Source organism: Phascolarctos cinereus, unplaced genomic scaffold (genome assembly GCF_003287225.1).
Source record: "Phascolarctos cinereus isolate Bilbo 61053 unplaced genomic scaffold, phaCin_HiC Scaffold_4;HRSCAF=312, whole genome shotgun sequence".
Classification (NCBI taxonomy): domain Eukaryota; kingdom Metazoa; phylum Chordata; class Mammalia; order Diprotodontia; family Phascolarctidae; genus Phascolarctos; species Phascolarctos cinereus.
Window position 1 is genome coordinate 223581728 of NW_027555847.1, and position 27846 is coordinate 223609573.

The 27846-nt window shown below is 38.7% G+C and overlaps 1 protein-coding gene across 4 annotated transcripts in view; it reads left to right on the top strand.

The window, feature by feature from the left end:
* Positions 1-24854, top strand: part of LOC110201906 (cytochrome P450 3A24) — a 56859-nt gene extending 32005 nt beyond the window's left edge. For 3 of the 4 annotated variants that reach the window (XM_020977773.2, XM_020977777.2, XM_020977776.2), the window contains 8 exons: positions 4161-4249; positions 8355-8503; positions 12112-12239; positions 14332-14416; positions 14977-15137; positions 17475-17701; positions 19838-20000; positions 22459-24854. In XM_020977773.2, coding sequence (XP_020833432.1) covers positions 4161-4249; positions 8355-8503; positions 12112-12239; positions 14332-14416; positions 14977-15137; positions 17475-17701; positions 19838-20000; positions 22459-22569 — 1113 coding nt within the window. In that variant the 3' untranslated portion in view covers positions 22570-24854. The remainder of the gene's footprint in view (positions 1-4160; positions 4250-8354; positions 8504-12111; positions 12240-14331; positions 14417-14976; positions 15138-17474; positions 17702-19837; positions 20001-22458) is intronic. The other variant, XM_020977774.2, reaches the window with a different exon arrangement.
* The last annotated feature ends 2992 nt before the right edge of the window (positions 24855-27846 follow it).

A 27846-nucleotide genomic window follows, 5' to 3' on the forward strand; every position in this document is an offset into this window, starting at 1 on the left:
TCATTTTCATATGTGCTATAGCCTCTTATATTTTATTTCAAAATTTTGCATTGATATTCATAAGGGATATTCCTTTATAGTTTTCCTTCTCTGTTTGGTCTCTCCATAGTTTAGGTATCAAAACCTTGGTAATATTAGGTATCAAGACCTTATATCATCAGATGAATTTGGTAGGGTCCCATCTTTTCTTATTTTTGCAAACAGTTTACTTGTTATTGGAATTAATTGTTCTTTGACTGTTTCATAGAAATAAAAATGTTTTTCATATTGTTCATACAATTTGACTTTCTTTTTTAAAAAATCAGATTGGTTAGTGGTTTATTTCATTGTTTTCCCCCCACAAAAATCAGCTCCTACATTTATTAATTCATTGTTGTCACTGTCATTTGTTATTCTCTTCTTTCACTTTCAGAATTCCTATTTTTGTATTTATTGAAGTTTTTTGTTTTTTGCTTTTCTATTCTTTTGTTGATAAAAGAATTTAGAGATAGAAAGTTTCCTCAAATACTGTTTTATTGCATCTCCCCAATTTTTTTATGTTGTCATTATTTTCATTATTTTTGATGAAATTGACTATTGTGTCTATGATTTATTCTTTGAACCACCAATTTCTTAGGCTTATATTATTTTATTTCCAATTAACTTTTTTTTTTGCTTCAAATAGTATTTTATTTTTCCCAAAATTACATATCAAAAAAAATTTTAGCATTCATTTTTACAAGATTTTGGATTCCACATTTTTCTTCCTTTCTTCCTCCCCTCTTCTGAAAATGGTAGGCAATTTGATATAGTTTATACACATGCTATCATGTAAAACTTATTTCCATATTCATCGCAGTTGTGGAATAAGAAACAATCAAAAGGAATAAAAACCATGAGAAAGAATAAAGTTAGTGAAAAAATATGCTTTGGTCTACATTCAGAGTCCATCAATTCTTTATCTGGAAATGGATAGCGTCTTCCTTTGTGGGTCCTTTGTAGGCGCTACACTTGACCTAGAGGGCCACATGTGGCTTCAGTGCCACAGATTCTCCACCCTGATTTTGCCAGTTCTACTTTCTAAGCAGTTTTCCAAGCTATTGAGTCTTTTTTTGTAATTCTTTTGCATCACCCTCATTTTTCGTCATTTTTTTCTTCTACCTATCTTATATGATTTTAAGCTCCTTTTTGAGCTCTTCCGTGAGTTATCCCTGGGCTTGAGACCACTTTCCATTTTTTTTCTTTAGGGTTTTGCCCTTAGGTGTTTTGACATTATTGTCCTCTTCTAAGTTTGTGTCTTGGTCTTCTTTGTCACCATAATAACTTTCTATGGTCAGATTATTATTATTATTACTATTTCTTGTTGTTTTTTGCTCCTTTTTTGGTCTTTTTTCCTTTCTTTTAAATTTGATCTCTGCTCCCAAGGTAGAGGGGGCTCTGTCTCAGGATTCTTGTGCCAGTGGCTTCAGGCCTTGGCTATTTATCTGGGGCTGCACAGATGTTGCCCTGAGGTCCACAGAGGGCCCTTGTTTCTGGTGCTGTGTTGAGGGGTGGAGTGAGGGTTGACCGGCACTGCTGGAGGCTGTAGGGGTCTGACAGCTTACCTGGTGCTGAGCTGGGGTCTTAGTGGTGGTGTCTGGCATGTGTTGAGGCTAGGTGGGGTGTTTGCATTTCCCTGAGGGCTACACTGAAGCACAAGCCGGTCTGGCCCCCAGAGGATGCCTATTTGCCCTGGGCTGTGCTGAACCATGTGGTGGTTCTCAGTCCTGGAGTCAGCCAGTTCCCCTGGATATGCTAAGGCACATGAGGGGTCCTGGTATTGGTTTTTGCCTGCTCTGTCACACTGGGGCTCAGGATCTCTTGCTACTTTGCTGAGGTGGAGCTTGCTACTGGCTTGCTGGAACTCTCCTGTCCTGGAACGTTCTCCCCTTTTACCTGAGATGGGCTTTTCTTGCCCAAACTCCAAATCTCCCAGGCTGAAAGACCACTCCACCCTGTCTTTCTGCTGGCTCTGCTATTTCAGGATTCACTCTGGGGCACTATTTTATGGTTATTTGGAGGTGAATACGGGAGAGCTACAGTGATTTAATGCTTACTCCATTATCTTGCCTACTGGAAGATCCAATGAACTTTTAACTCTTCAGTGGCTCTTTATTGAATGCAATTTTTATTGCATTGTGGTCAGTAAATGGTGTATTTGTCACTTCTTTTCTGCCTCTGTTTATCAATCTTCTCTCTCCCACCTGCATCCCTGCCAATATCTGGTCAATTTTTGTAAAGGCACCATGTAGTCCTGAGGATATATGTATACCCTTTTTTTATCCATTCAGTAATCACCACTATTTATCTTATCTAATTTATCTAAAGTTCCTTTGAAGTTCTTAACTTCTTTATCATCTATTTTTTGTTAGATTTTTTTGATTTTGAAAGGGAGCACATTGAGGTTCCTTATTATTGTAGTTTTACTTCCTATTTCTCCCAATAACTAGTTTCATTTCACCATTCAGTGTCTCTGTGTATGGATGCATGCATGTACACATAATACACACATATACACACACATACATATATATATATGCATATGTTGGTTTGTGCGTGTATATACACACATAGGTGTGTATATGATACATATACACATATGTATATGTGTATACATATACACAAATATATATACATATGCACATACATGCATGAATATATTTGTATTTGTGTATGTATGTGTGTGTTTGTGTGTATATGTATATATGTATTTTATATCTCTATATATGCATACATGCACACATATACGCACACACATACACACACACACACACACACACACACACACACACACACATATATATATATATATATATCTTTAAATCAGCTAGGTGGTGCAGTGGATGAAGTGCTGTCCTGTAGTCAGGAAGACTTACCTTCTTGTCCTCAGATACTTACTGGCTGTGTGACCCTAGGCAAGTCACTTAATCCTGTTTGTCTCAGTTTCTTCATCTGTAAAATGAGCTAGAGAAGTAAATGGCAAACCCCTCCATTATCTCTACTAAGAAAACCCCAAATGGTATAACAAAAAGTTGGAACACAACTGAAAAGCAAGTGAACAAAAATGTGTATGTGTACTGATATTGTTACCTAAAAACATAATATTTCTCTGCTGTCTCTTTTAATCAAATCCATTTTCATTTCTGCTTTGTCTAATACCATGTTTACTACCCCAACTTTTTTTTCCTTTGAAGCAGAATAGATTTTGCTATCTCATTATTTTTACTTAGTATGAATTTTTATGTTTCAAGTGTGTTTCATGTAAATTATTTCAATAGTAAATTCTTCTGTTGTTTTTGGGTGAGATCATCTCATTCACATTCGGAGTTATCATCATGAATTGTATATTTCCCTCTCTTCTATTTTTTTATTCTTTTTTCTTTTCTTCGACTTCATTCTCCCCCATGAAAGAAATAAAAGCAAATGGTGAGAAAGATGGTGTATATGCAGTGCCAGTTGTTTTTGCTCAGTGAAGTGTGCTTGCCATTCCGTGACACTCTTCTCATACCCTCATGTAGATCCCATTTACAAGGGTGATAAAGAGATGCCCAATATATGGTAGAGAGCTCAATGTTATTTCTTGAACTAGGACTTTATGTTAGAGTCAGATTCTGTATACTTCCAGAAGGAATACTATGGTTCTGTTATACGTTATTTGGGACTTGCTTCTTTTTTCTCTGGGCATTGAGTACTCAGTTCTTCAAGGATTTCAGTGTCAGTTCAGGTCAGAGAACCACAAACTTTTAGCAGGCCCTAAGTAGTCTTCACTAGGAAGGAGTCTCTGATCAATGCCCTTCTGGACTTGATTTTGTGATTTTCGTTAGGTCTGGGAAACACAACTGTGAGCTTGCTCATGGTTTTAGCTCCAATAGATAGTTGTAGTCTGCAAGGTAAGTAGACTTAGACATTTTGTGGAGATTTGTAAGGATAAGGGTTGAAACAAAGGTGGCCTTCTGGGTGAAACATAAAGCCAATTAATGAAAACATTTTCTTCCTTATTCAATTAAGAATAATTTCCATTTTCTTTACTATGGAGAATTGATTCTATGCAGAGAAATTCATGTACCTAGCATAATCAGTGATATATAACCTGTTGGACATTCTAACAATTGTGGACTGATTGACTTTGGTCTCTGCTTCAGATGTTTCCCATTATCAAACACCATGGAGATGTTCTCATGCAAAATATTGAGAAGAGAATGGCTAAAGATGAGTCTCTGAATATGAAGGAGTAAGTATGACCATCCAGTGTTTTCAAGGTAAAACAATTGCCTTTGCAAGACTGGGGCAAGCTTGATTAGAGAATTTAGAATGGAGACTCTTCTCACTGAATAAAATAGAATTCAAGGTAATATGGGCCCTGGACCTAGAGAGTCAGTTTAAGAGTCTTGAAAATCAGTGTCCAAGTCCTACCTCTGATGCTTACTGGGCTATGTGACCCGGGACACATCACTTAACCTCATGTATCCCAAGACAAGTAATTGACAATCTGTTATTAGTAGATGAAGTTTCCTTATTTGAGTTCTCTCTACCAAGGAAGTCATAGAACAGAGAGAGAGAGAGAGAGAGAGAGAGAGAGAGAGAGAGAGAGAGAGAGAAAAAGAGGAGGAAAAGAGAAGAGAAGAGAAGAAGAAAGAGTCAGAAATAGGGACAGAAAAAGACAAAAAGAGAGTCATGGAGACAGACATTTGTCTTTGCCTAGACATGTAGATTATCCGAAGCCTATAGGCCCAGAGCCCACATTAAATTGAAATAGATAAAAAGATGAATTTTGCTTAGAGATGTAATGGGATCATTGGCCTCAACTACAAGGGAGGCAGTATGGTATAAAGGACAGAAAGCTGGCTGCAGTGTCAAGAAGACAGATAGGTTCAACTCTTGCCCCTTATATATGCTTCCTCTGTGTCACTGGACACCTTAATTAAATTCCCAATGTCACAGGCAAGTTTTAGAAGAGCTACTATTTTGCATTAGAAGAAAAAATTTAATTAGCCCCAAATAAAAGAACTTTACCAAAAGTTTTTAATAGAACTTCACGTGGAAGTTCTGTCTAGTGAGCAGGAATCTCTTCTACAAACTCCCCTATGACTTCCCCAGTAGCCCACTTCTTGATGTGTACCAAATGTGGTAAGACTTAGAAGCAGGGCTTCTTTATGAATCAAATCTTTCAGTTGTATTAGGAAATTTCCTCTTCAATGTCCCCCATCTCAACCTGCCCCCAATAATCCTGAAATTGTGCTTTTTGACTTAAATTCTACTTACAGCCCTTCATTCTTGCAGCTTAAGTCTTTGGTCCATATTATAACGCAAATCTGCCTGGAAGAGATGACCAACTTATGAGCAGTCATTTCTCAGAGTAGCTCCCAAAGCAACTTTTGCTTTGAAGAAAAGAGGCTCTGGGTGACTAAGAAGTTAGGAAAGTCTGAGAGTGGTGTAGAACTAAAGCTGTGGTACAGTTGGAATGAGTGCAGAATTTTAAGTCCAAAGACCTGAGTTCAAATCCAGGGCTGGTATTAATTACCTATATGACCTTGGACAAATCACCTAATGTGTCTGCCCTTCAGTTTCCTTATCTACTGAATGATTGGACTTGGACTAGGTAATCTTCAAGTTCCCTTACTACTCTTTCAGGTTTAAATACTGGCTCTGCCCACTTACTATCTTGGCAAGTGCCCTTTGGACCATAGTCTTTGTTCTCAAAATGAAGTGGTTGAACTAGGTCAGGAATTCTTAACTTGGCATCTGGGAACCCTTAAGAGGACTGGGGCAAAATTTCAAGGAGTCTATGACCATGAATGTAAAATGATTATGTTTTTATTTTCACTAATGTCCAACTGAAATTTTGCATTATGAAAATGAGCATTATGAATGAAGGCAACAATCATTATTCTGAATAGAGGTTTATAGATTTCACCAGACTACCAAAAGAGTTCCTGACACACAAAAGATTAAGAACTCTTGGCCCCTAAAGTCCCTTATAGTTCTAGCTAAGTCTTTGATCCCCTGAAATGGTCAAGTTCATCATTAGATCCACAAGTAGAAAGAGCGTTAGTCTGACCAGGAGTTAGGACAACAAGGTTTTTCATTATGACTCAACCAATTATATTAGGGTGTTTGACTCTGGACAAGTCATTCCACTGATCAAAGCCCCAGTTTCCTCTTCTGTAATATGATGATAATAATCCTTTACCTCACAGAATTGTTCTGAGAAAATTCTCTTCAACCATCCTTGTAAACTTGCAGGTGCACAATAATTGTTGGCTGTTCTTGTTATGTGTGAAAATATATGGTAACGCATTGGGCAAACATAAGTTGATGATATTACCGGCATGGGGAAACTCACCCTACCCACCCCCCCATCACAATAATTTGTGACTTAGTAAATGAATCATAGAGAGTTACAATGGACAGGCATATAGAGGTCAAGTAACTTACATAGTGTCTGACCAGTTCATATTCCCCTTTGAGGTTTCAGATGTGGGTATATTAATAATGTTATCCTCTCCAGAATTTGTGTTTTGATCTTCCTTGTCACCATAATACTTCTTTATCGTCATTGTTTTTCTATTTTGTTTTTTTCTCAAGCTATTTGCCTTTTTTTTTTTTGCTTTTAAAGTTCATCTCTGCTTCTGGGGCACAGGGAGCACTGTCCCACACTTCTTGTGCTGGGGTTAGGGGCCTGGATATTGGTTTTGTGTGCCGGGGGCCTCAGGTGCTGGGAACTGGAGGCTGTAGGTGTCTGGAAACTTACCTGGTGCTGAGCTGGAGCTGGTGGTGATGTGCCTGGTGTTGGCACTTGCCTGTTCCACCACCTTGGGTCTCAGAATCTCCCACTAGTTTGCTGAGGTGGGGCTTGCTGCTGGCTTGCTAGGATTCTGTAATGGTCCCCTTTAGCCACAGCAAGAGGGGCCTTTACTGTTAATTCCCCTAGCCTCCCGAACTAAAAGACTACTGCACCTTGTCTTTCTGCTGGCTCCACTATTCCAGGATTTTTCCTGGGGCAATATTCTCTGGGTTTTTCAAGGTCTTGGCTTCCAGAAGTTAAAATAGTTCTAGAGCACTTTTCTTATGATCCAGCATAGATGACTATCTTTGATGGTTTGGAGTTGAGTGGAAAAAGCACTGAGCTTGCAGTCAAGCTAGATATAATTTAAGTTTTAATCCCTCATCTGACACTGACTAGTTGTGTGACCCTAGACAAGTCACCTAATCTCTCTAAACCTCATTTTTGCCCATCTGTAAAATAGGCACAATAATGCCTACATAATAATGTAATGTCTATTTTTCAGGGTTTTTATATAGGTCACATGAGAGCAGACACAGTATGCCCCTTGCAGACCTTACAGCAACGTAAAAAATGTCAGCTACTGTTATTATTATTCTAAAAGGGTGTGAATCTATAAGCTCTAATTCAACTTGTTTAATTGAAAAAAAAAACAAACAAAAAAGCCCAAACATTTACTAAGTGTACTGTGCTCCCTGCTGGAGAAAATGTATAGTCAATCAGTAACATCCTGTAGCAACTTAGGAGAGGAAGGGTAGAGAAAAAGGGGCATCAATCAAGGGAGAAAAGAGGATTATTTGGAATATAAGTATTAGGATCTATTCTTGGAATAAGAAAACATTCCTTGTTCAAGAGCAGAGACCAAATATTTTTACAATTCTAAAAGAAGTCCTTTTTGACAAAACTGAAAGGTCTCTTTAAGGAGAGCAAGTAGTTGTTATAACAGTTAAGACCATCTGCTTAGCTGTGTCTTTGCATAACTTTTAAATATTTTATTTCACCTTACTTTCCATCTTAGGCCACTAAGTGGGTGGGGGATTTCTCCTTGGTTAGATCATTAAGATGCTGCAAAATAATTGTAGCTATTACTTTTCTCCCACACATCTATAGTTCCTTGTATACCATATTATAGAATCATAGAATCCTAGAGTGTCAGACCTGGAAGAAACTTTTGTGACACAACGTCATAGAGTTAGGACTAGAAGGGAACTCAGGTATCATTGAGTCCCCGCTTTTCATTTTCCAGATTAAGAAACTGAAGTCTAGAAAGGTTAAATGGCTTATCTAATGCCACTCAGCTAAACAGAGAGAGAACTGGAAGCAAACTAAAGCCTTTGGACTCCTAGCCTCCTTGGATCAATATGTGTGTATGTGTATGTTTACATGGTGTTCAAGCCATCAGTAGCTACACTTGTTCGGTATCTCCCATAATCCCTAGCACAGAGCTGTGTACAGCATGGGTGCTTAAGAAAAACTTGAAAGATCATCTGGGAATCTTGAATTGCTGCCACTTCTGTTTTTGTAATCAATGATTTTTTTTTTCTCTCTGCAGTATCTTTGGGGCCTACAGCCTGGATACCATCACCAGCACTTCTTTTGGTGTGGACATCGACTCCATTAACAAGCCAAATGACCCCCTGCTTGTGCACATCAAGGGGCTGTTCTCTTTCAGCTTTTTAAATCCTCTGCTTATCTTAATATGTATGATATTGATTCCTCATCAAAACAGCTATATCAGTGCTCATTCCCAACCTGAGTGTTTTTGTAGCTCCACAGTAGTAGCTCAGTTTCCCAAGAGCTGGAAAGGGCTGTATTTCATGCCCCAATATTCAAGTAATACTGAAGACCTTTGACAGCAGTATCCCAAGCACAAAGGACAGAATGCATTCCTCACATGAGAGAAGAATCCTCAATTTCCTGAGCCAGCTGGGTGGGTCAGTGGCTAGAATGCTGAATCTGGAGTCAGGAAAAACTGATGTCAAATCCTGACTTGGACTAGCTGGGCAAGTCAGCCTAAGTTTCCTCCTCTGTTAAATTGGGACAATAATAGCCCTTACCTCATAGGGGTGTTGTGAGAGTCAAATGAGATCATATGTGCAAAGTGCTTCGTGGATTGTAAAGCACCATCCACATGCTAGCTTTCATTATTATTACGTGTTTGTATTTTGGCAGGACATTTGGAATGACAAATTGGGAAATCGAACCAATCTAATAGGCATTTGTTAAAGGTCTACTGTGCAAGGCACTGTGGGAGGTGCTATGTATATAAGGACAAAAACCAAGCCAAGCAATAAAGTCTCTACCTTCAAGGAATTTACATTCTACAAGGGATTATTTTTGTTGAGTCATTTTAGTCATGTAGGACTCTTTGTGACCCCATTTGGGTTTTATTGGCAGAGATACTGCAGTGGCTTGCCATTTCCTTCTCCCGCTCATTTTTCAGATGAGGAAACTGAGGCAAACCAGGTTAAGTGACTTGCCCAGGATCACATAGCTATTAAGTGTCTAAAGCCAAATTTGAACTCAGATCTTCCTGATTCTGGGACCAGCCGTCTATCTACTGTGCCACCTAACTGCCCTTTTACAGGGGATACATTAACACATAAATTTTGTACCTACTTTGTATACTTTTTCCTTTTAAATATCTATGTATATATGTTGCTTTCCACCAATAGAATGCAAGCTTCTTGAAGGCAGGTACAGTTTTGTTTTTGTCTATTTATCCCCAGCATTATATAGTATTTTGTATATTGCAGGCACTTAGTATCTTGTTGAATGAATGAATATGCATGATGAGAGGGAAGGGAGATTACTCACACACATGCTAGAGTAATCAGAAGAGGCTGTTCATTGGAGATAGAACATAAACTGAGCCCTGAAGGATGCTAGGATTTTTAGAAATTAAAATGAGGAGAAAGTGAATTCTGGGAACCAAGGAACATGCAGGCATGAAAGTAGAATAGGGGGTGCCAAATTCAGGGAATGGATTGAAAGCCAGGCTGGTTTGACTAGAACTTAGGACCCATAAATCACCCAAAACCAGGGCCATGGTTTTTGCAACCAACATTCCCATTTGGAAGCAGCATTACCACATAGAGAAATGGAGAAAGAATTCTGGAGTGGGAGACAGGCTTATTAGAAAAATCATCTATTGGATCTTGGATTTAGGGCTCAAGATCATCATTTTAGAAATGTGAAAATGGGTCCAAGGAAGGGAAATGAAGAGCTAGGATTTTCTGATTCCAAATTCATTACTCACCACAATGATTCACTGAAATTTTGGCCTTATTAGACTCATTTTCCAAACTTATAGAATATTTCACTCTGCTTGGCTCTCCAAGGACTCTTCACCTTTTCTCTATAGGTCTGGTTAGGTCTAAAAACCTGAGACCCCCAGGCATGCTTCCATCATTTTTCTTTGCTAAACTTCAAGCTTACATTCACTTTCTCATCATACATTTGCTTATCAGCACATTGCAAACAGGCTTCACTGGGATTCCTCTCAATCAGTATCTCCCTTTGAATTTTGAGAGCTTTATTCTTCTCACAGACACTGCTATACTTTACTTAGAGCTATAGTGATTTCTGTAAATCTGATATCTCCTCTACTCCTTTTAAAATTCTTCAGTGCATTTTAATTCATATAATAAGCACCTATAGTATAAGGCTTTTTCCTAGACTCTGAGGGACATTTGAAGGGTCTGTTAGTTACTGGTCCTGCACTATGTAACTTACCATCTAACTGAGACATAAGATACACATATAGTATAACACAACTAGCACTTTAATAAGATGCAAAAAAAAAGTAGTACTGTCGTCTGAGGGGGACAATTCTTATTGCTTGAGAGAAAAAGGAAAGACTTCTTGAAGGAAGTAACATTTGAGTTGGACTTAAATAGTAATTTAACTAGGGAAGGAAAAATGTGATGTGTTACAGGTAGAGCAAGGGCAACATGGAAAATCATATAAAGGAGGAACAGCATGATAAGCACATGTTGTGTTTAGGGGATAGAAAGCAGTCCAGTTTTGCTAGCAAACTGTGTTTTTAGAGGGGAGTTGCATAAAAAATAGCTTTGTAGGCAAGGTGATACCAGATTATGCAGGGCATTATATGGTAGAGGTGATGGAATGCTACTCTGTAAGAATTAGGTAGCTGCTATGGAGGTCTGAGCTCAAGAGTGACCAGAATACAAGTGACCAAGAAATACAAAATTACCTTAGTGGCAGGGGGAAAGATGGATTAGAAGGTGAGGAGAAAGAACAAAGGTGGAAATACTTATTAGGAGGCTATTGAAATAGACCAGATACCATGTCTTAGTGGTCTTTGTACTCCTATCAACTAACGATTCTTAATCTGCGGTCCATAAACTTTGTGTTGTTCAGTCAATCAGTCATGTTCAATGTGATCTCATGGACCAATTGTCCATATGGTTTTCTTGGCAAAGACATTGGAGTGGTTTGTCATTTCCTTTTCCTGGGGATTCAGTGGATCTTTTTGTCAGACAATCAGGGGTGAAGTGACTTGCCCAGGGTTGCATAGCTAGAAAGTATCTAAAGCTGGATTTGAACTCAGGTCTTTCTGACTCCAGGCCCAGTGCTCTATCCATTGAGCAACCAGCTGCTTCATGAACTTAGTTTAAAAAAAAAACAACTTTTTGATAGCTACATTTCAATGTAATTGGTTGCCTTTACATTTTGTTTTGTGCATTTAAAAACATTATTCTGAGAAAGGCCTATAAGCTTCACCATGGTGACTGTTCAAGGGGTCCATGACACAAATTTGCCCTTATTCTAGATGCTTAACACTGAGTTTTGTACAATAAATGCTTTTTTCCCCATTGAATTGTATCTCATTAAAAGTCAGTCCAACAATTAAACATTTTTGTGGAATTAGAAGTTTTTAATAGTAATACGAACAGACTATTAACCTAAATCAAAGGCTTCTAGGATCATAAATTTACATCTGGAAGGGACCTCAAAGGCCATCTAGCTCAATCCCCTTATTTTACAAAGAACTTGAAACCAAAAGAGAGGAAGTGACTTGTCCAAAGTCACTCAGGTAGTAAGTATCAGAGGCAGGGTTAGAACCTAGGTCCAGAACCAGTATTCTTCTATATCATGATCCTATAGTATTAAATGACTTGGACTGGAACTAGGATGGATATCAGAATAATGATATCACTAGTGTTTTCTCCCACTTTTCCTACTGAACCCTTTGTCCCATCATTGACACTAGAAAGAGTCTCTGAAAAGCCTCCTTCTCCCTGCTTTATATTATACTGATCCATTTCTCTTGCCATTTTCTCTAGTGGTGTTTCCTTCTCTTGTACCCATATTGGAAAAACTGAATGTGAGTCTTTTCTCTAAAGAGATTATAAACCTTCTCGTGAATGCAACGCGGCATATCGTGGCAGACCGGCAAAAGAGCAACAAAAGGGTAGGTCTAACCCTACAGCATATGTATGTGTATGTATTTCAGCTTTGCTGAAATTTGGGCGTGAGTAATATCTTTGTCAAAAGATGCATTTTTGCTTTTTTTTTCCCCATAGTTTCCTAAGTTTAGAGCTAGAAGGAAACTAAGTGTTTATCTAATCCAATTCTCTTATTTTACAGCTGAGGAAACTGAGGCACCAAGAATTTAAGTGATTTGTCCCATGTCACAGTGGTGAAGACATTCAATAAATGCATTTCAGATCTGGTATTCAGGGCAACATCCTATTCAGGTTATGGAGTTGAAAAGAACTGAGGTTCCATATTCAATTTGGGTGGTCTTATGATGTAAAAGACAGTACAGTGTGAGGCATGCCTGGGAGTCAAGAGACCTGGGTTCTGTTCTGAATCCTGCAAATAACTAACTAACTATGTAATCTTGGGCAAGTTGTCTATCTTCTCTGGAGCTATGATTGTGTGTGTGTGTGTGTGTGTGTGTGTGTGTGTGTGTGAGAGAGAGAGAGAGAGAGAGAGAGAGAGAAAGAGAGAGAGAGAGAGAGAGAAGAGAGAGAGAGGAGAGAGAGGGAGGGAGGGAGAGAGAGAGAGTCTACTTCATTAGACTCTGCTGTCAATCAAAGATGACGCTGTCATACTTTACTAGTCAGTACCATAAAGCAGAGAACAGAGAGGAGGCAGAAAGGACTTTAAATTATTAGTCCTGAAAGTCCTCTGGAGTCCCATCTAGGCCTGCTACCAATCCCAGCCGCGTCTTTTTCATAACCAGCGTCTTGATACAATATCTGGTGTTCTCTACACATATCAAGGTCTTGCATGAGGTGAAGATGGTGAAGATTCTGTTAGGAAAACTATGCCATGCTGGGGCACGACTTGTGAGGAGAACTAGGAAGAATACCTGTATTACATCCTATTACTGCCATCCAAAATCACTCCTTTAGAGGTTCATTTGTTAGCTGATAGCTTTGTGCTATTAATTTTTAAAATTATTTTTTCAGTTAATAAGCATTTAATTTTTACCCTCTTCTCTTCACTGGAAAAAAGAAAACTCTTATGATAAACAAGCATAGTAACGAAAACAAATCCCCATATTAGCCATATCCAAAATCATATCTCTTTATGTACATGGAATCATGGTTCATCATTTTATTGATCAGGGTTCTTAAACCTTTGAAAGTTTTTCATTTTTGCAGTGTTTGGTATCATAGTAGAAGTACTTATGCATAGTAGAAATTTTTCTGGTTTTCCTCGCTTCATTCTGCATCAGTTCAAATGAATCAAACTGCAACTCATCAAAGGCCTATAGTGAAATATTTATTAAGATAATATTTGTAAATCTCAGCATAGTGCCTTAGCGCATGGTAGATATTTAACAAATCTGTATTCTCTTACCCTTTCTCCTCCCTTTCCTTTCGACTGTGAACAAGGAGGGTATCCAAAATCCTCCTGTTGGCTGCATTTCTCTCACTTTTGAATTGCTTTCTCTAGAAAACCCTTGTTGAAATGGGAATTTCCCCATAGGAAGTTACTTTTCTTTTTGCTGGCCACAAAATTACAAGCATTATACTCATCCTTCATCTCTTGTAACTTGGCCACCCATTACTTGAAGGGGTGATCAGTTGTTAACACTTCAGCATGAATTAGTTAATTTGATCTTTTCCAGTGTGAAAGTAGGTTGAGTATATTTTGATAAAGATATAGAGGAGAGAGTGTAAGGGCATGTGGAGGGCTTAGAGAGGAGCTAGAGGGATGCCATGGTTTTGCCTGGAGCCAGCTCTGTGTGGTTAAGTGCTATTAAGGAATGGATGGAGAGAGGACTGCATCAGGGAAAATCTAAATGTGATGTTTGAGGGACAGGGCAAAGAGAGCACCTTCTCCTTGTCAAGATTCAGTGAATTCTCAGGTATATCAGGTATTGGAAATGTTTAAGAAGCATAGGCCTTTTCTTCTACCAGTCTTTTCAAAATGAAAGTTTTATGATGGGCTACAGAAAAAGATGGAGTTCACAGAAAGACAGATGTAGCTTATATGACTTTAGCCATTTCAACTTGATTTTCACTTTTCTGAACCTTTCTTGTTCCCAGGATCGAATGGATTTCCTGCAATTAATGATTGATTCCCAGGCCACAAATGACCCTGGATCTAAGGAGAGGAATAACTCTCCAAAGGGTAATGTCTGAATATGAACAAAGTATAAACTCAATGATGAAATAGTAGTCCATCATAGTCAATTCATGATTTCAAAGAAAGTATCATTGATACAAAATCAAAGGCCAAAAGAATTTTTTTTTTCCCAAAGAATATGGACTCTAGAGTTTGGAGACCTAAATCCTAGCTTTGGATTTATTAGTAGCTGTGTGACTTTTGGAAAACTCACTTAACCATTCTGGTTCTATGATTTTTGTTTTACTACTCTGTTCCCATTGCAAAAATCCTCACCAGATCATTGTTGTACTGTTGTACTCAGCTGAGTGACATCATAAAGCCTCCATCAGCAACCACTAAGATTGAACTTCCAATTCATTTCATCCATGTCAGAATGGCATTTTACAAGGACTGGGAAGAAACAATAAATTTAACATGACATTTCGCTTTGATTAGTCATGATCAAAGCTCCACCCATCCAAGAACCAGAGTGAAATATTTCCTTTTGGCTATGAATTTGAGTACTCTCTAGGGTCCTGACCATTGCTTTCTCTCACATTTATAACTTGGTTCTCTCCCCAAAGCTCTGACTGAAATGGAGATTGTGGCTCAGGCAGTTACTTTTCTTTTTGCTGGCTATGAAACTACAAGCACAACCCTCACCTTCATTTCTTATAACTTGGCCACCCATCCTGAAATCCAGAAGAAACTCCACGAGGAGATAGACAGTAATCTACCCAACAAGGTAAAAAGGGCAAGTAATGTTTATTTACTCAATTTAATCAATTAACTCAATTCAATAAACATCTAGCATGCAATAGCTGTTTATTATTGTTTATATATCCAGAATGGAAAAAAAAATCTGTCTCTCTTTTTCTGTCTGTGTCTGTGTGTCTGTCTCTCTCTCTCTCCTTAAACACAATAAGAAGAAAAGGTCAGTAGCATAGGAATGGAAGGACACCTCTTCTTCCTCACCCCCTTGCATTCAAGGCAAGTAATACTGACAGATTCTCCCAAGGTTAATAATTCTTGTTAAGTCTTAAAATTAAACTCAGCCTAAGCGGGGGAAGGATAAGGACTGAACCTCTCATTTCAAAATGCACTAGTTAATAGAGCTCCTAGGGAGGAACTTCCTCTGCCCAAGTACATCAGTACCTTTGCTACAAATCATAGTCATAGAGAGCTGCCTAAAGCTCTGAGAGGTTAAATAAATTGCTCAGGGTGCCAGAGACTTGAACTCAGGTCTTTGTAGCTTCAAAATCTATTCTATACCCACTTTGACATGATGCCTCTTAACCGTAAGTATTCTGTATAACATAGGATTTCCTAAGGCTAGAAATAGATATATTTATGCTATCAGCAGACAAAAAGACTCAATTAACTCATCCAATAAACAGTTAGTAACAAAGGAGTGTTTATTGTAGACCACTATGAACTAGGAATGGTGAGTGAAACAAGGAATTATACAGTTCAAGACTATCGCTAACCAAGGACTAAATGACAGTACCCAACTACAGAAGATATGGACCCACAAAGGGTGTTGGGTGATCTAGCATGTGATGGAAATAAAACCGACTCATTCCTAGAAAAAAAAAATCCTGGAAATTGCTGCAAGAGTGATTGACAAATCAGCCAAAAATTCTCTTGTGCTCCAAACGGGAGCCACCCAGTGCAATGCTATCTGCCATAGCAAATGTACAGTACCCATGTTGTCTATTTAACCCAAAGCAGTCAAGCCTTACTGATTCAGACCAAGGGTGCAAAATCAATCGGAATGCCTATTTTCCAAGAAGTATTAGTTTTATTCCTTTGCAATATGTATATAGTAACTGCTAATAGGAAGTGTTGTGCAGTGAAGGTCCTAGGAGGGGATGTTTAATGACCAAATAATGCTTCATAATTAGCACAGCAATTGTAAATAAATGAGGGCTTTTAAATTACTTGAAAACTGTGTATTCTCTCCATCCATTTCAAACATTTTCCTTATAAATTCTTTACACCATTCATTTGCTTAGCAACCCATTCCTTCATAGACAGCAGACAGGTAAGCTCTGCATTTATTCTTTATCCAAAGAATCGCAACCTCCAAACCAGTTGTATCTGAACTGAAGACATTTTAAAGTAGAGTTGCTCAAAGCTAGCAAGATGTTGCAAAAACATTCCCTCAAAGCTGACAGAATAGATGATTTCAGAATTTCATCATCTCCAAGCCACAGATATGTGAAAGGACAAGAATGAAAGAATGGTCAATGAATCAGTAGGAGAATTTTGAATGGGTGTATGAATTTTGAAAGTCTTATTGGATCCAACTACTATATCCATGATGTGCTATTATAGTCATACTGAGAATGGAAGCAGATATCTATTCTAGCAGTGACAAGATAGTACTAAGCATGAATTCCACTGATTTAGGAATGATTATATGTTATTAATTCCTTATGAGCTTGAACTCTATTTTCAAATACTTAGTATCTCCCAAAGCATGAGCCCCAGGCCTGAGCCCATGGTTGGCTCTTGCTTCCTAAATAGTTAACTGCCATTTATATAGCACTTTAAAGTTTGGAAACTGTTTTGCAAGAAGTATAAGATTTTATCATCACGACAATATGGGAGGTTGATGCTATTTTTATCCTCATTTTTCAAATGAGGGAACTGGGGAATATAGAGGTTAAATGTTTTGCTAGTAGATGTCTGAGGCTGGATTTGAACTCAAATCTTCCTGACACCAGGTCTAGGACTCTTGGGACTGTACCACCTAGCTGCCAAATGAGTCATTATTTATTTACTGATTTGTTTTTGGCTAGACAATGGGGTTAAGTGACTTGCCCAGGGTCACACAGCTAGTAAGTGTTATGTGTCTGAGGCCAGATTTGAACTCCCTCCCCCTGAATCCAGGGCCGGTGCTCTGTCCACTGTGCCACCTAGTTGCCCCTATTATTTATTAAAATAATCAGAAATAATCAGAACCCAATTCCTTTGGGTGCCCATCATTGCTTCTAGCATACTGCCGTACATGTACTAAGCATTTGATAGATGTTTACTGATGGATTTCATTTCTGCCAATATTGACTTCTCTCCTTAGGCCTCCCCCACTTATGATACCATCTTCCAGATGGAGTATCTGGACATGGTGGTGAATGAGACACTCAGGCTCTTCCCACTTGCGGGACGCCTAGAGAGAATCTGTGAGAAAACTGCTGAGATCAATGGGATAATCATTCCCAAGGGGACAGTGGTGATGGTCCCTGTCCACATTCTGCATCATGACCCAGAGTACTGGCCAGAACCTGAGGAGTTCTGTCCTGAACGGTACGTGAAGGGAAGGCCATAGGTTGGTTAACTTTAGAGGGCCACTTGTTGAGACTTTGAGGAAAAGGTAATCAGGATGCTTCCGTGAGATGTGGATCATAGACAGTTAGCCCTAGCATCTCCAGTCAGGGAGCCTTTATGATATGGGGTCATATATTGTGCATGGAATTTAATTAACTGTATTGAAGAAAATGACAATGAGACTAGCTTTGAGCAGCTGTAACACTGGGGTTTATAGCTAGATATTAAAGCCAGAGCCATGGGGAGATTGGCCCAGGGCCAGACAAATGAGCAACAAGGAAGGGTAAAGATGTGTTGAAAATAAAATGCAATTTCCCAGCTGTGATTATGAGCAAGTCTTATTCTGGCATCACTGTGGGGTCAAAACCTGACAAATGAGGCAGGAACCAGTGATGGCAATAGAGACCCTGGAGCAGGAAGCTGATCAAGATTTAGAAGCCTCAGGTGTGGGTTGTAGAAGTATTAAGTGTAACTTCAGTCAGGGACAAGCCCTCAAGTTTGGGCAAAGGTCAGTATCTTCTTTGTACAAATCCACATATTAACAATGATGATGATGATGATGATGATGATGATGTGATGATGATGATGATGATGATGAGAATAGTAAGGATGGGGACTGGGCCTATAGTTTCATTGGTATAAGGAACTGCCTCTACTAATGCAGGTAGGCATCTTCTCTGAAATTTAGTGTCTTAGAGTGCCTAGAGCTCTGAGACGTTAAAAGTCTTACTCTCATACAGCCTGTGTGTGAAAGGAACAACTTACACCTGGGTCTTCTGGTTCTAAGGCCAGCTCTCTGTGCACTATGCCATGCTGATAATGATATTATTATTAATTAATAAAAAAGAAGAACTGGGAATTGTACCTAGGTGAGCTGATTCCCAATCCAGGGCTATTTTGCAAACTTGCTTTACAAATCTACCTGTTTCCCAGAAACAGAAGTTTTTACCCAATGTATTCATAGGGGACAATTAAACAGCACAGCCTGTGTGCACAGCAAATTCTGAAAGGAATTTTGGCCTCTCCTGAGACAGCCGCATCATGACCCAGCTGCCTCTGCTTAACAGCCAAGTCTATATACCTAATTTTAACCCAGGTTGGCATTATCACTGGTGGCAATGGCATTGAAAGCCTTTCCTAAGGTATGTAACTAAGGGAATTGTCCTGGACTTTATGGTTCTGAGAAAGGGGACCAGGCAGCTGGAACTGCCTGGGAGACAATAAGATTTAGAGAAGGAGGTAGTGCCACCAGCTGGTGATAAGAAAGACCTGAGGTGCTTTTACATATAGGCAGTCATATTTAAAAGGGTGGCAACAAAGGTCTGCTTTCTGGTTGCTGGGCAACAATGACTCCATCTCCATTTATACACCTTGATCCCTTCCCCTTACCTCAAGCTACATGTAGTACCAACGACTTCTCACTTTCAAGATTTCTCTGGTATTCATTTTAACCCAATTTTCACCTTTTAAAAAATCACCATGGCTATTCCTGTCTGCAATCACACAGACTGCCTTTCTAGGAGAGAGAGTTTGATGTTTCCTGATCTCTTCACCAATAATAATCCAGAAAACTTCATGCTTATCTGACCCCAAGAGCCCCTTCTGAATACAACCCATAGAAAAATGGAAAGAATGTTGGGTTTGGAGTCAGAAGATCTGCATTTGAATCCTGGCTCTGTCACTTGCTAGGTGAATGACCTTGGACAAGTCACTTAACTTTGGGGGGAGCCTCACTTTCCTCCTCTGTAAAATGAGGTGGTTAGACTAGATGAGCTGTAAGGTCTCTTACAGCTCTGATATTCTATGATCTCCACTCTTCGGCCCTGAAGCCTCCCAAGCTCAGAGTCCAGTCTTACTATGAATGAATGACCACATCAGCCAGTCTTATGCATGCTGCCTTGGGTGAGCATCGTTTCAAGACTGGGTTCTCAATAAACTTCCCTCTCACAGAACATGGGTCTAAGTATGGTTGGTGAACACTCTAAATATGGAGGGGAATGGAAAAGAGAAAGAAGGAACAATAAAGGAAATTTCCATGGAGTTTGGATCCAATTTGAAGGCCAAATAGGTTTTTACCTTCTCAGCATTTGTTTTCAACTTATTCTTCGGGATCAGGTTTGATCGAGAAGGAAGAAAATCCATCAACCCATATGTATTCCTTCCCTTTGGAGCTGGTCCTCGGAACTGCATTGGAATGAGGTTTGCAATGCTGACCATGAAGACTGCCCTGATCATGCTCTTACAGAATTTTACCTTGGAGACCTGCAAAGAGACCCCGGTGAGAGAAATCTTGATCTCTCTTTCCAAATCAGAATTTCTGGATTTAATATTCAATAGGTTAAGTCAGTATAACAAGTGATGTATGTTCCTTAACGAATGTAGTTCTCCTATTTTATTTTAGCATATACTCAATTTTTTCCTATTTATTGATGCCTTTTGTTTTATATTGAATTCATCTCCAAATATACTCCACCATCCAGTGAACATTCCTTTATAGCAAAGATTGAAGGTAGGGAAAAAACAGTTTAGCAAAACACTGACACATCAGTCACATCTGACCATGGATGCAACATTCCATACCTATAGCTCCCCACCTTTCCAGTGGAAGAAGAGAAGTGTTTTTCTCTTGGTCATTATAGTTACTCACCATTCAGTTGTCTTATTGTTGGTTGGAAGGGACCCCTGCATCTTATTTCTCCTTTTTATTCTGAATTGTAGGAGCTATTGAGGCAATATGGTCAACAGAAAATCTACTCCTTGAAAAACTTTGATGGTTCCCCTCTGCCTACTAAACTGAGTCTAAATTCCTTGGCCTGACCCTCAAGGCCCTCAATCTGGCACCATTCTATCTTTCTAGACTTCTCTCTCACTACTTCGGTAGCTGCAGTTAAATGTTATTAATCAACATTCCTGAACACCCTCCTGAGTTTCCCCACCTCTGTGTCTTTGCTTATGCCATCCTTTTTAGCTGGAATTCCCTTGCCCTCAGGCCCCATCTGTTGAAATGGCACCAGTATTTCAAGGCTTCTTAACTAGTTACCTCCTTGATGAAGCCTTCCCTGACATACACACTCCACCTCCCCTACACACATACACACATGCACACATATACACACCAATAATTTTGCTGGTATTGCTCTCATGGCAAATATCCCATGTTGCCTTTGAGCAATGTTTTTATACTTGTCTTATCCTGTGCACTAGATGATAAATTCTTGGTGGAGAGAAGGAGTGATCATCTTTGGGTGCCCCATAAGTACCTAGCACTGTGCCATATGCATAGTAGGCATTCAATTAAATAAACAAATATTTGTCAGATTTAATTGAGTAGAAATTTAGAACTGCAGAGGACCTTTAGAACCATAGTCATAGATTGTTCTCAGAAAACCTTCTTTTATTCTTTCTTCAGAGCCGCCAAGCTAGGTTCTATTGACTGAGGAGAGCAGTATTCAAGTCATAAAGGGATTCAGAGCATAGGTGTCAAACACAAGGTCCTTGCAACCTACAGCATTCTTTTTGAATTCCAGATTAGAATGTATTTAGGAAATATTTAACATATATATATGTATGTATGTATGTACACATATATGTATGTATATACACATACATGCATATGTATATGTATACACATGCACACACACATATTTGTATGTATGTATGTATACCCTGGATTGAAAGGTACTTGTGAAATATTTAGCAAAATAAATAAAAATGCAATAAGAATAGATCACATTATAGCTTGAAAATAAATCAATATATAGCCACCAGGTATCCTTATGTATGGTTTAGTGGCCCCCAGTTTCCTGTTTGAATTTGACCACACTGGTTCAGAGATAGAAGGAACCATAGGCAAGGGTGTCATGAAACTCAAATGAGAGGGTAGTTGTAAAGCATTTGGCAAACCTTAAAATACTATGTAAATGCCAGTTGTAGTTTTCATTATTATATATGCAATATGTAATATATAACAATATATGATTGTCATAATAATCATTATGATTATTGTTATCAGCCTATAGTCACCAGGCCTCCAAACACACACTGCTGATTCAAGCCACATTTATACAGCAGTAGAGGAGCATGTTGGAAAATGTTTAATAACTGGGCAGGCATGGGAGGCAGAATGTATTTAAGTTTAGTCTGCATAATTAATACTTTAAGTCTAGACCATCACCAAAACAATGAATCAAGTCCTGATTGGTAGCGATTTGAAGTGTTAAGTTCTCACACTGAAAATTTCACAATCCTCAGAGCCGCTGAGAGCTGGCTCCACACACCCTTGCCCAGGCCTATCACACACATGCTATTTCTAATCCCTGGGATGCACAACTTCTTGGACTCTACCTCCTGGAATCCTAGATTCTTTCCAGGTTTATCTCAAATGCTTTTCCTACTTGAGGACATTCCTAATACCCCTCCTCATACTGTTTGTGTTCTCCTTACCACTGAAATCATTTTATATTTTCTTTCTGTGTGTCCATAAACACACACATAAGAAATTTTCATACATACATATATGTATACACATACACACACACACACACATTTGTATCTGAACATGTTTACCTTTCAATACAATGCAAACTCCTTGAGGGACTGTTAAGTTTTGGTCTTTGCATTCTCTAGCTCCTAGCATATCCTAGCATCCCTAGTGCCTCGCATATAGTTGGTAAGCATTAATTAAAATTAATTAATAATCAAGTAATTCAGTACATTCCATTTGTTTCCCTCTACAGATTCCCTTGGAATTAGACACAAAAGGTTTTATGAAGCCCAAGAAGCCAATCATTCTGAAGCTTGTGCCTAGAATAAGATTTGATGCTGAGGAAAAGAAACCAAGGAATTGATGGCATTAAAAAAAAGACTCTTCACTCAACCTCACCCTCTCATCACTCTCCCAACCCCTTTCAAAAAAAAAAAAAGAATAAGAATTGGAAAATTTCTATGAAAATTGCATATTAAATATGTTCTATTTCAGAAGCCATGGGATATAGTCCATAGAATTCTGTATTCAAATCCTGCCTCTCACACTTTCTAGTTATGTGATCACCTATAACTCACATCTCCTCTGAGACTCGGTTTTCTTACTGTAAAATGGGAATGACAATATCTATAATACACACTTCACAAGGTTTTTGTGAAGTTCAAACGTGGCGATGCATAAATGATTGGTCATTTTTTCACAGTAGCATTAGAAATCACATGATCAAGCCAGGGTGAAGAGGGCCTATCCCAAATTCTGTCTTCAATCTTTGGGTACCTTTCTCTCCATCCTTTCTTTCCTCAAACAATATAAAGCCAAAAGTCAATCCAGAATTTTAAGACTTCAACTCTTCCCATTGAAAACTATATATTGTGTAGGGCTTTCTGGGTAAGCCATCATATTGTCTGTACAATAGGGACCATTTTATCTCCTCTTTGTCAATATTTATACTTTTAATTAAATTCTATTGTCTTACTGCTGTCATTAGCCTCTCCAGAACCAGGTAAAATAATAATGGGGAGAATTCTAACCAACTGCCTTAGCTCATCCCATCCCAAAGATCAGTCTAAAAGATGCTAACTTCTAAGGTCTTTATGTTTTTCTATCCAATCTTTCCTTACTTAAACTGTAAATTCCTTCTGGTACACCAAGGGTCTTCTACAGTGCTCAGTGTTCAGCACCTTGAACAGCCTGTATGCTCAATAATATCAGTTAATGCTAATACTGATTAATGCCACCCTCTTTTAATTTGTATTTTGATACTTGACATGAAAGATAAAAATTACATGTTTTTCTATACATCAGAGAGTAAGGCTGGGACAAACTCTACCCAGGATTCCAAAAGGATTAAGAGAGACCAGACACAGTAACACTGTATAAAGGCAGTCTTTTCTTTAAAGTCTTGGTCCTGGCAGAATGCAACACATGGGAATCCTTTGTGCTTACTTGTGACTCCCTTCATTGTGAATCTTGGTCCTTGAAAGGTCACATGGTAACTCCATAGTGATTTTACTTACCTGGCCAAATGGTTGATAAGTGACCCAGATAAACGAAGGGAAAGGAAAAATGGTGAGGCTTCTTTATACTAGCACTATAGATGTCTTTCAACATTTCTACAAACGAAAGTACTTTTGGAGTTAGAGGACCAGAATTCAAATTCCACCTCTGGTTCTTACCACTTGTATGACCTTGTACAAATCATTTAAACTTGCTGGGCCTCAATTTCCTCATTTACAAAATCAAAAGGTTGAGCTATGATCCTATGACTCAAATGAATAAACTTTTTTAGGCTTGTTTTACACAGGGAGGAGAGCAAGATGTAGGTAGGTCATAAAATTCTTTTCTAAGATACATTACGATAATTTTAAGCAAGTTACCTGCTAATCATAAGAGGTCGGGTTACATAGGCAGGAGCAGATTAAAAAAAAAACTTATGATAGAGAAAATTAAGACTTGTATTCTGGGAAGATGGTGGAGTAGGTCAGGAATTTCCAGGCTCTCCAAATTTCCCCCCCAAACAGAAAATAGACACAAAATGGATGTAGACCAGCAAAAACAAAGGAGTAAAGCAGTTGTCCTCCTAATACATCTTGAGAGGACCTCAGAGAAGATTCCAGGGGCTGAAGTTTGGCCTAAGTGAAGTGGAGACACCTCCTGGTCACTCCACTGCTTCAACAAACAGTAAGCCCCGTGGAGAATGATGAATTGGATGCTCTCAGAAAAGCCTGGAGAGACCTGCATGAGCTGATGCAATATGAAATGTACTATGTAGAACTTATTGTATGTAAGATAATCACCTTTGAATGACTAGGCTATTCTCAACAAAGCAATGATCCAAGACAACTCTAAAGAACTTATGGTGAAAAATGCTATCCATCCTCAGAGAAAGAATGGATGATGCCTAAATACAGATTGAAACAGTCTTTTTTTTTTTACTTTATTTTTCTTGAGTTTTTTTTTTTGTTCGTTTTTATTTTTGGTCTATGTTTCCTTTCACATTACGACTATTATGGAAATGTTTTGCACAACTACATATGTATAATCTAAAACAAGTATACTGTTAAGCATAATTTGTACTTCAGTCTGACATCATGAAATCAAATGATGACTATTTAAAATTTTCACATAAAGATGTATCTTTTTTTGCAATTGGTTAATTTTGTTTTCATAATTTTCTTTAACACCAAAGTACCTATCTATGGTAGGGTTCTTTTTCCTTTGCTTACCCATTTTGACTTTTACTTTGTCTTATTTTATTTTTGTCAGCTAATTATTAGTATTACTATAATCAAGTTTTAATTCCTAGTTGTAGGTAAAGTTGCCCTAGGCTTACAATTCTATTTACTGGTTTGTTTGGTTTTTTTTCTTAATTCTGTCCTGAGGCTCAACCTCAGGGACTTCTCTCCTCCTCCCTTAAGCCACAGTTGTAACACCATCCATGCTGTTCAGAAAATGTTCTTGCTTCCTGCAGTACCACACCAACCAGATACACAGTTGCTGCTCCCCCTCTCCCCCACCGCCCCACTATAGCCACAGCCTTTGATCATCTGCTCAGCTCTGCCAAGTGCAAACTTCAAAAACAGCAGGAGATCTGTCTTTGAGCCAATTCTGATGAAAGTAAGGTTCACTCACTCCCCCTCACCTCTTCATTCTTCCCTTGGACAGTATAACCTTTTTCTTACCTCTTTCATGTGAGATAACATAGCCCATTCTATCTCTCCATTTTCCTTTCTCCCAGTATTTTCCTCTCTCATCCCTTAATTTTACTTTTTTTAGATACCATCGCTTCATAATCAGCTCACACCTGTGACCTCTGTCACACTTGTGACCTGTCTGTCTCTTTCTATCTGTCCTAATGAGAAAGTCCTTATGAGTTACAAATATAATCTTCTCATGTAGGAATGTAAACAGTTTAACCTTATTAAGTCCCTTATGATTTTCCTTTCCTTTTTACCTTTTTATGCTTCTCTTGAGTCTTGTATTTGAAAGTCAAATTTTCTATTCAGCTTCGGTCTTTTCATCAAGAATGCTTGAAAGTCCTCTGTTTCCTTGAATATGCATTCCCCCTCCCCCCTCCCAAGGATTATACTCAGTTTTGCTGGGTGGGTGATTCTTGGTTTTAATCCTAAATCCTTTGCCCTCTGGATTATCATACTGCAATCCTTCTGACCCTTTAATGTAGAAGCTGCTAAATCTTTTGTTATCCTGATTGTGGCTCCACTGTACTTGAATTGTTTCTTTCTGGTTGCTTGCAATATTTTCTCCTTGACTTGGAAACTTTGAAATTTGGCTATAATATTCTTAGTGGTTTTCATTTTGGGATCTCATTCAGGAGGTGATTGGTGGATTCTTTCAATTTCAATTTTACCTTCTGGTTGTAGAATATTAGGGCAGTTTTCCTTGATAATTTCTTGAGAGATACTGTCTAGGCTCTTTTTTTCTTATCATTGCTTTCAGGTAGTCCAATAATTTTAAAATTATCCCTACTGGATCTATTTTCTAGGTCCATTGTTGTTCCAATGAGACACTTCATATTGTCTTCTATTTTTTCATTCTTTCAGTTTTATTTTATTGTTTCTTGATTTCTCATAAAGTCATTAGCTTCCATTTGCTCCATTCTAATTTTTAAGGAATTATTTTCTTCAGTGAGCTTTTGTACCTCCTTTTCCATTTGACCAATACTTGTTAATGCATTCTCCTCCTCTTCATTGGCTTTTTGGACCTCTTTTACCGTTTGGTCTAGTTTGTTTTTTAGGGTGTTATTTTCTTCAGTATTTTTTGATGTCTCCTTTTCCAAACTGTTGACTCTTTTTTCATGATTTTTTTTTACATCACTCTCATTTCTCTTCTCATTTTTTCCTCTACCTGTCTTACTTGATATTCAAAATTCTTTTTGAGCTCTTCCATGGCCTGACACCAATTCCTATTTTTCTTGGAGGCTTTGGATGTAGGAGCTTTGACTTTATTGTCTTCTTATGAGTGTGTATTTTGATCTTCCTTGTCACCATAGTAACTTTCTATAGTCAGAGTATTTTTCCATTGTTTGCTCACTTTCTCAGCCCATTAGTTGACTTTTAAGTCTGTGTTAAAGTAGGGCTCTGCTTCCAGGGTGGTGGGTTACTGTTCCAAGATTCAGGAGTTTTGTGCAGCTGTGTTCAGAGATACTTCTTGGGACCTGTAAGTTTTCAGTTCTTTCAAGGTGGTATGATCTAAGAAGAGGTGTTCATTACTTTTCTGGCCTGTGCTTTGGTCTGTGAGGAACCACAAGCACTCTTTTCTGCCCTGCAACTGTGAGGATGGTTCCCCCCTCTACTGTGGCCACAAGATCTGCTATACTAGTGCTTCTACTCACCCTGGGACTTCCACCCAGGACTGCTACCTGATCTGAGTATGGGCAAAACATCACAGTTCTGCCACAGTGCTAGCAAAGAGACCCCTGTAATCTCCATCTGACCAGTGTTTGATCCCCTTGCCATCTGTGGGCTGAGAGCTACAGAAGCAGCTGCTGCTACTGCTAATTCAGTAGCTTCTTGCTCCTGCTCGACTGTGGCTGGGGCTGTGTTGACATGGCCTGTGTTGGACTGCACTCCACTCTTACCCAGGTGCCACAGAACTTTCCTGGTGACCTTTTAAGCTCCCTTTGGAGTCTGTGGGCTGAGAGGTCTGTAAACTGCCACTGTTGCCAGTGATTCTGTTGTCCAGAGGCCTGCTCCTGGTTTGGTGAGGCCAAGTCTGTGCTATCATGGCCTGTGTTTGACTGTGCTCCTCTTTCATCCTGGTGCAACAGATCTTTTCTGTTAACCTTCTACATTGTCTTGGACTGGAAAATTGTTCCATTCCTTCTTTTTGTGGGTTGTATTGCTCTAGAATTTTTCTAGTCATTAGTTAAAAGTATTTGGAGGGGTTTGGGGGAGAGCTCAGGTGAGTCCCTGACTTTACTCCACCATCTTGGCTCTGCCTCCAAAGACACAAAATCTTAAGGAAGAAAATAACTCCTTAAAAATGAGAATTGGGCAAGTAGAATCAAATGAATTTATAAGACACCAAAAAGTAATAAAACTAGAAAAAGTAGAAGACACACCTCATTATTATATCGTATCATATCACATCATATCATAAAGGAGACACATCTCATTAGAAA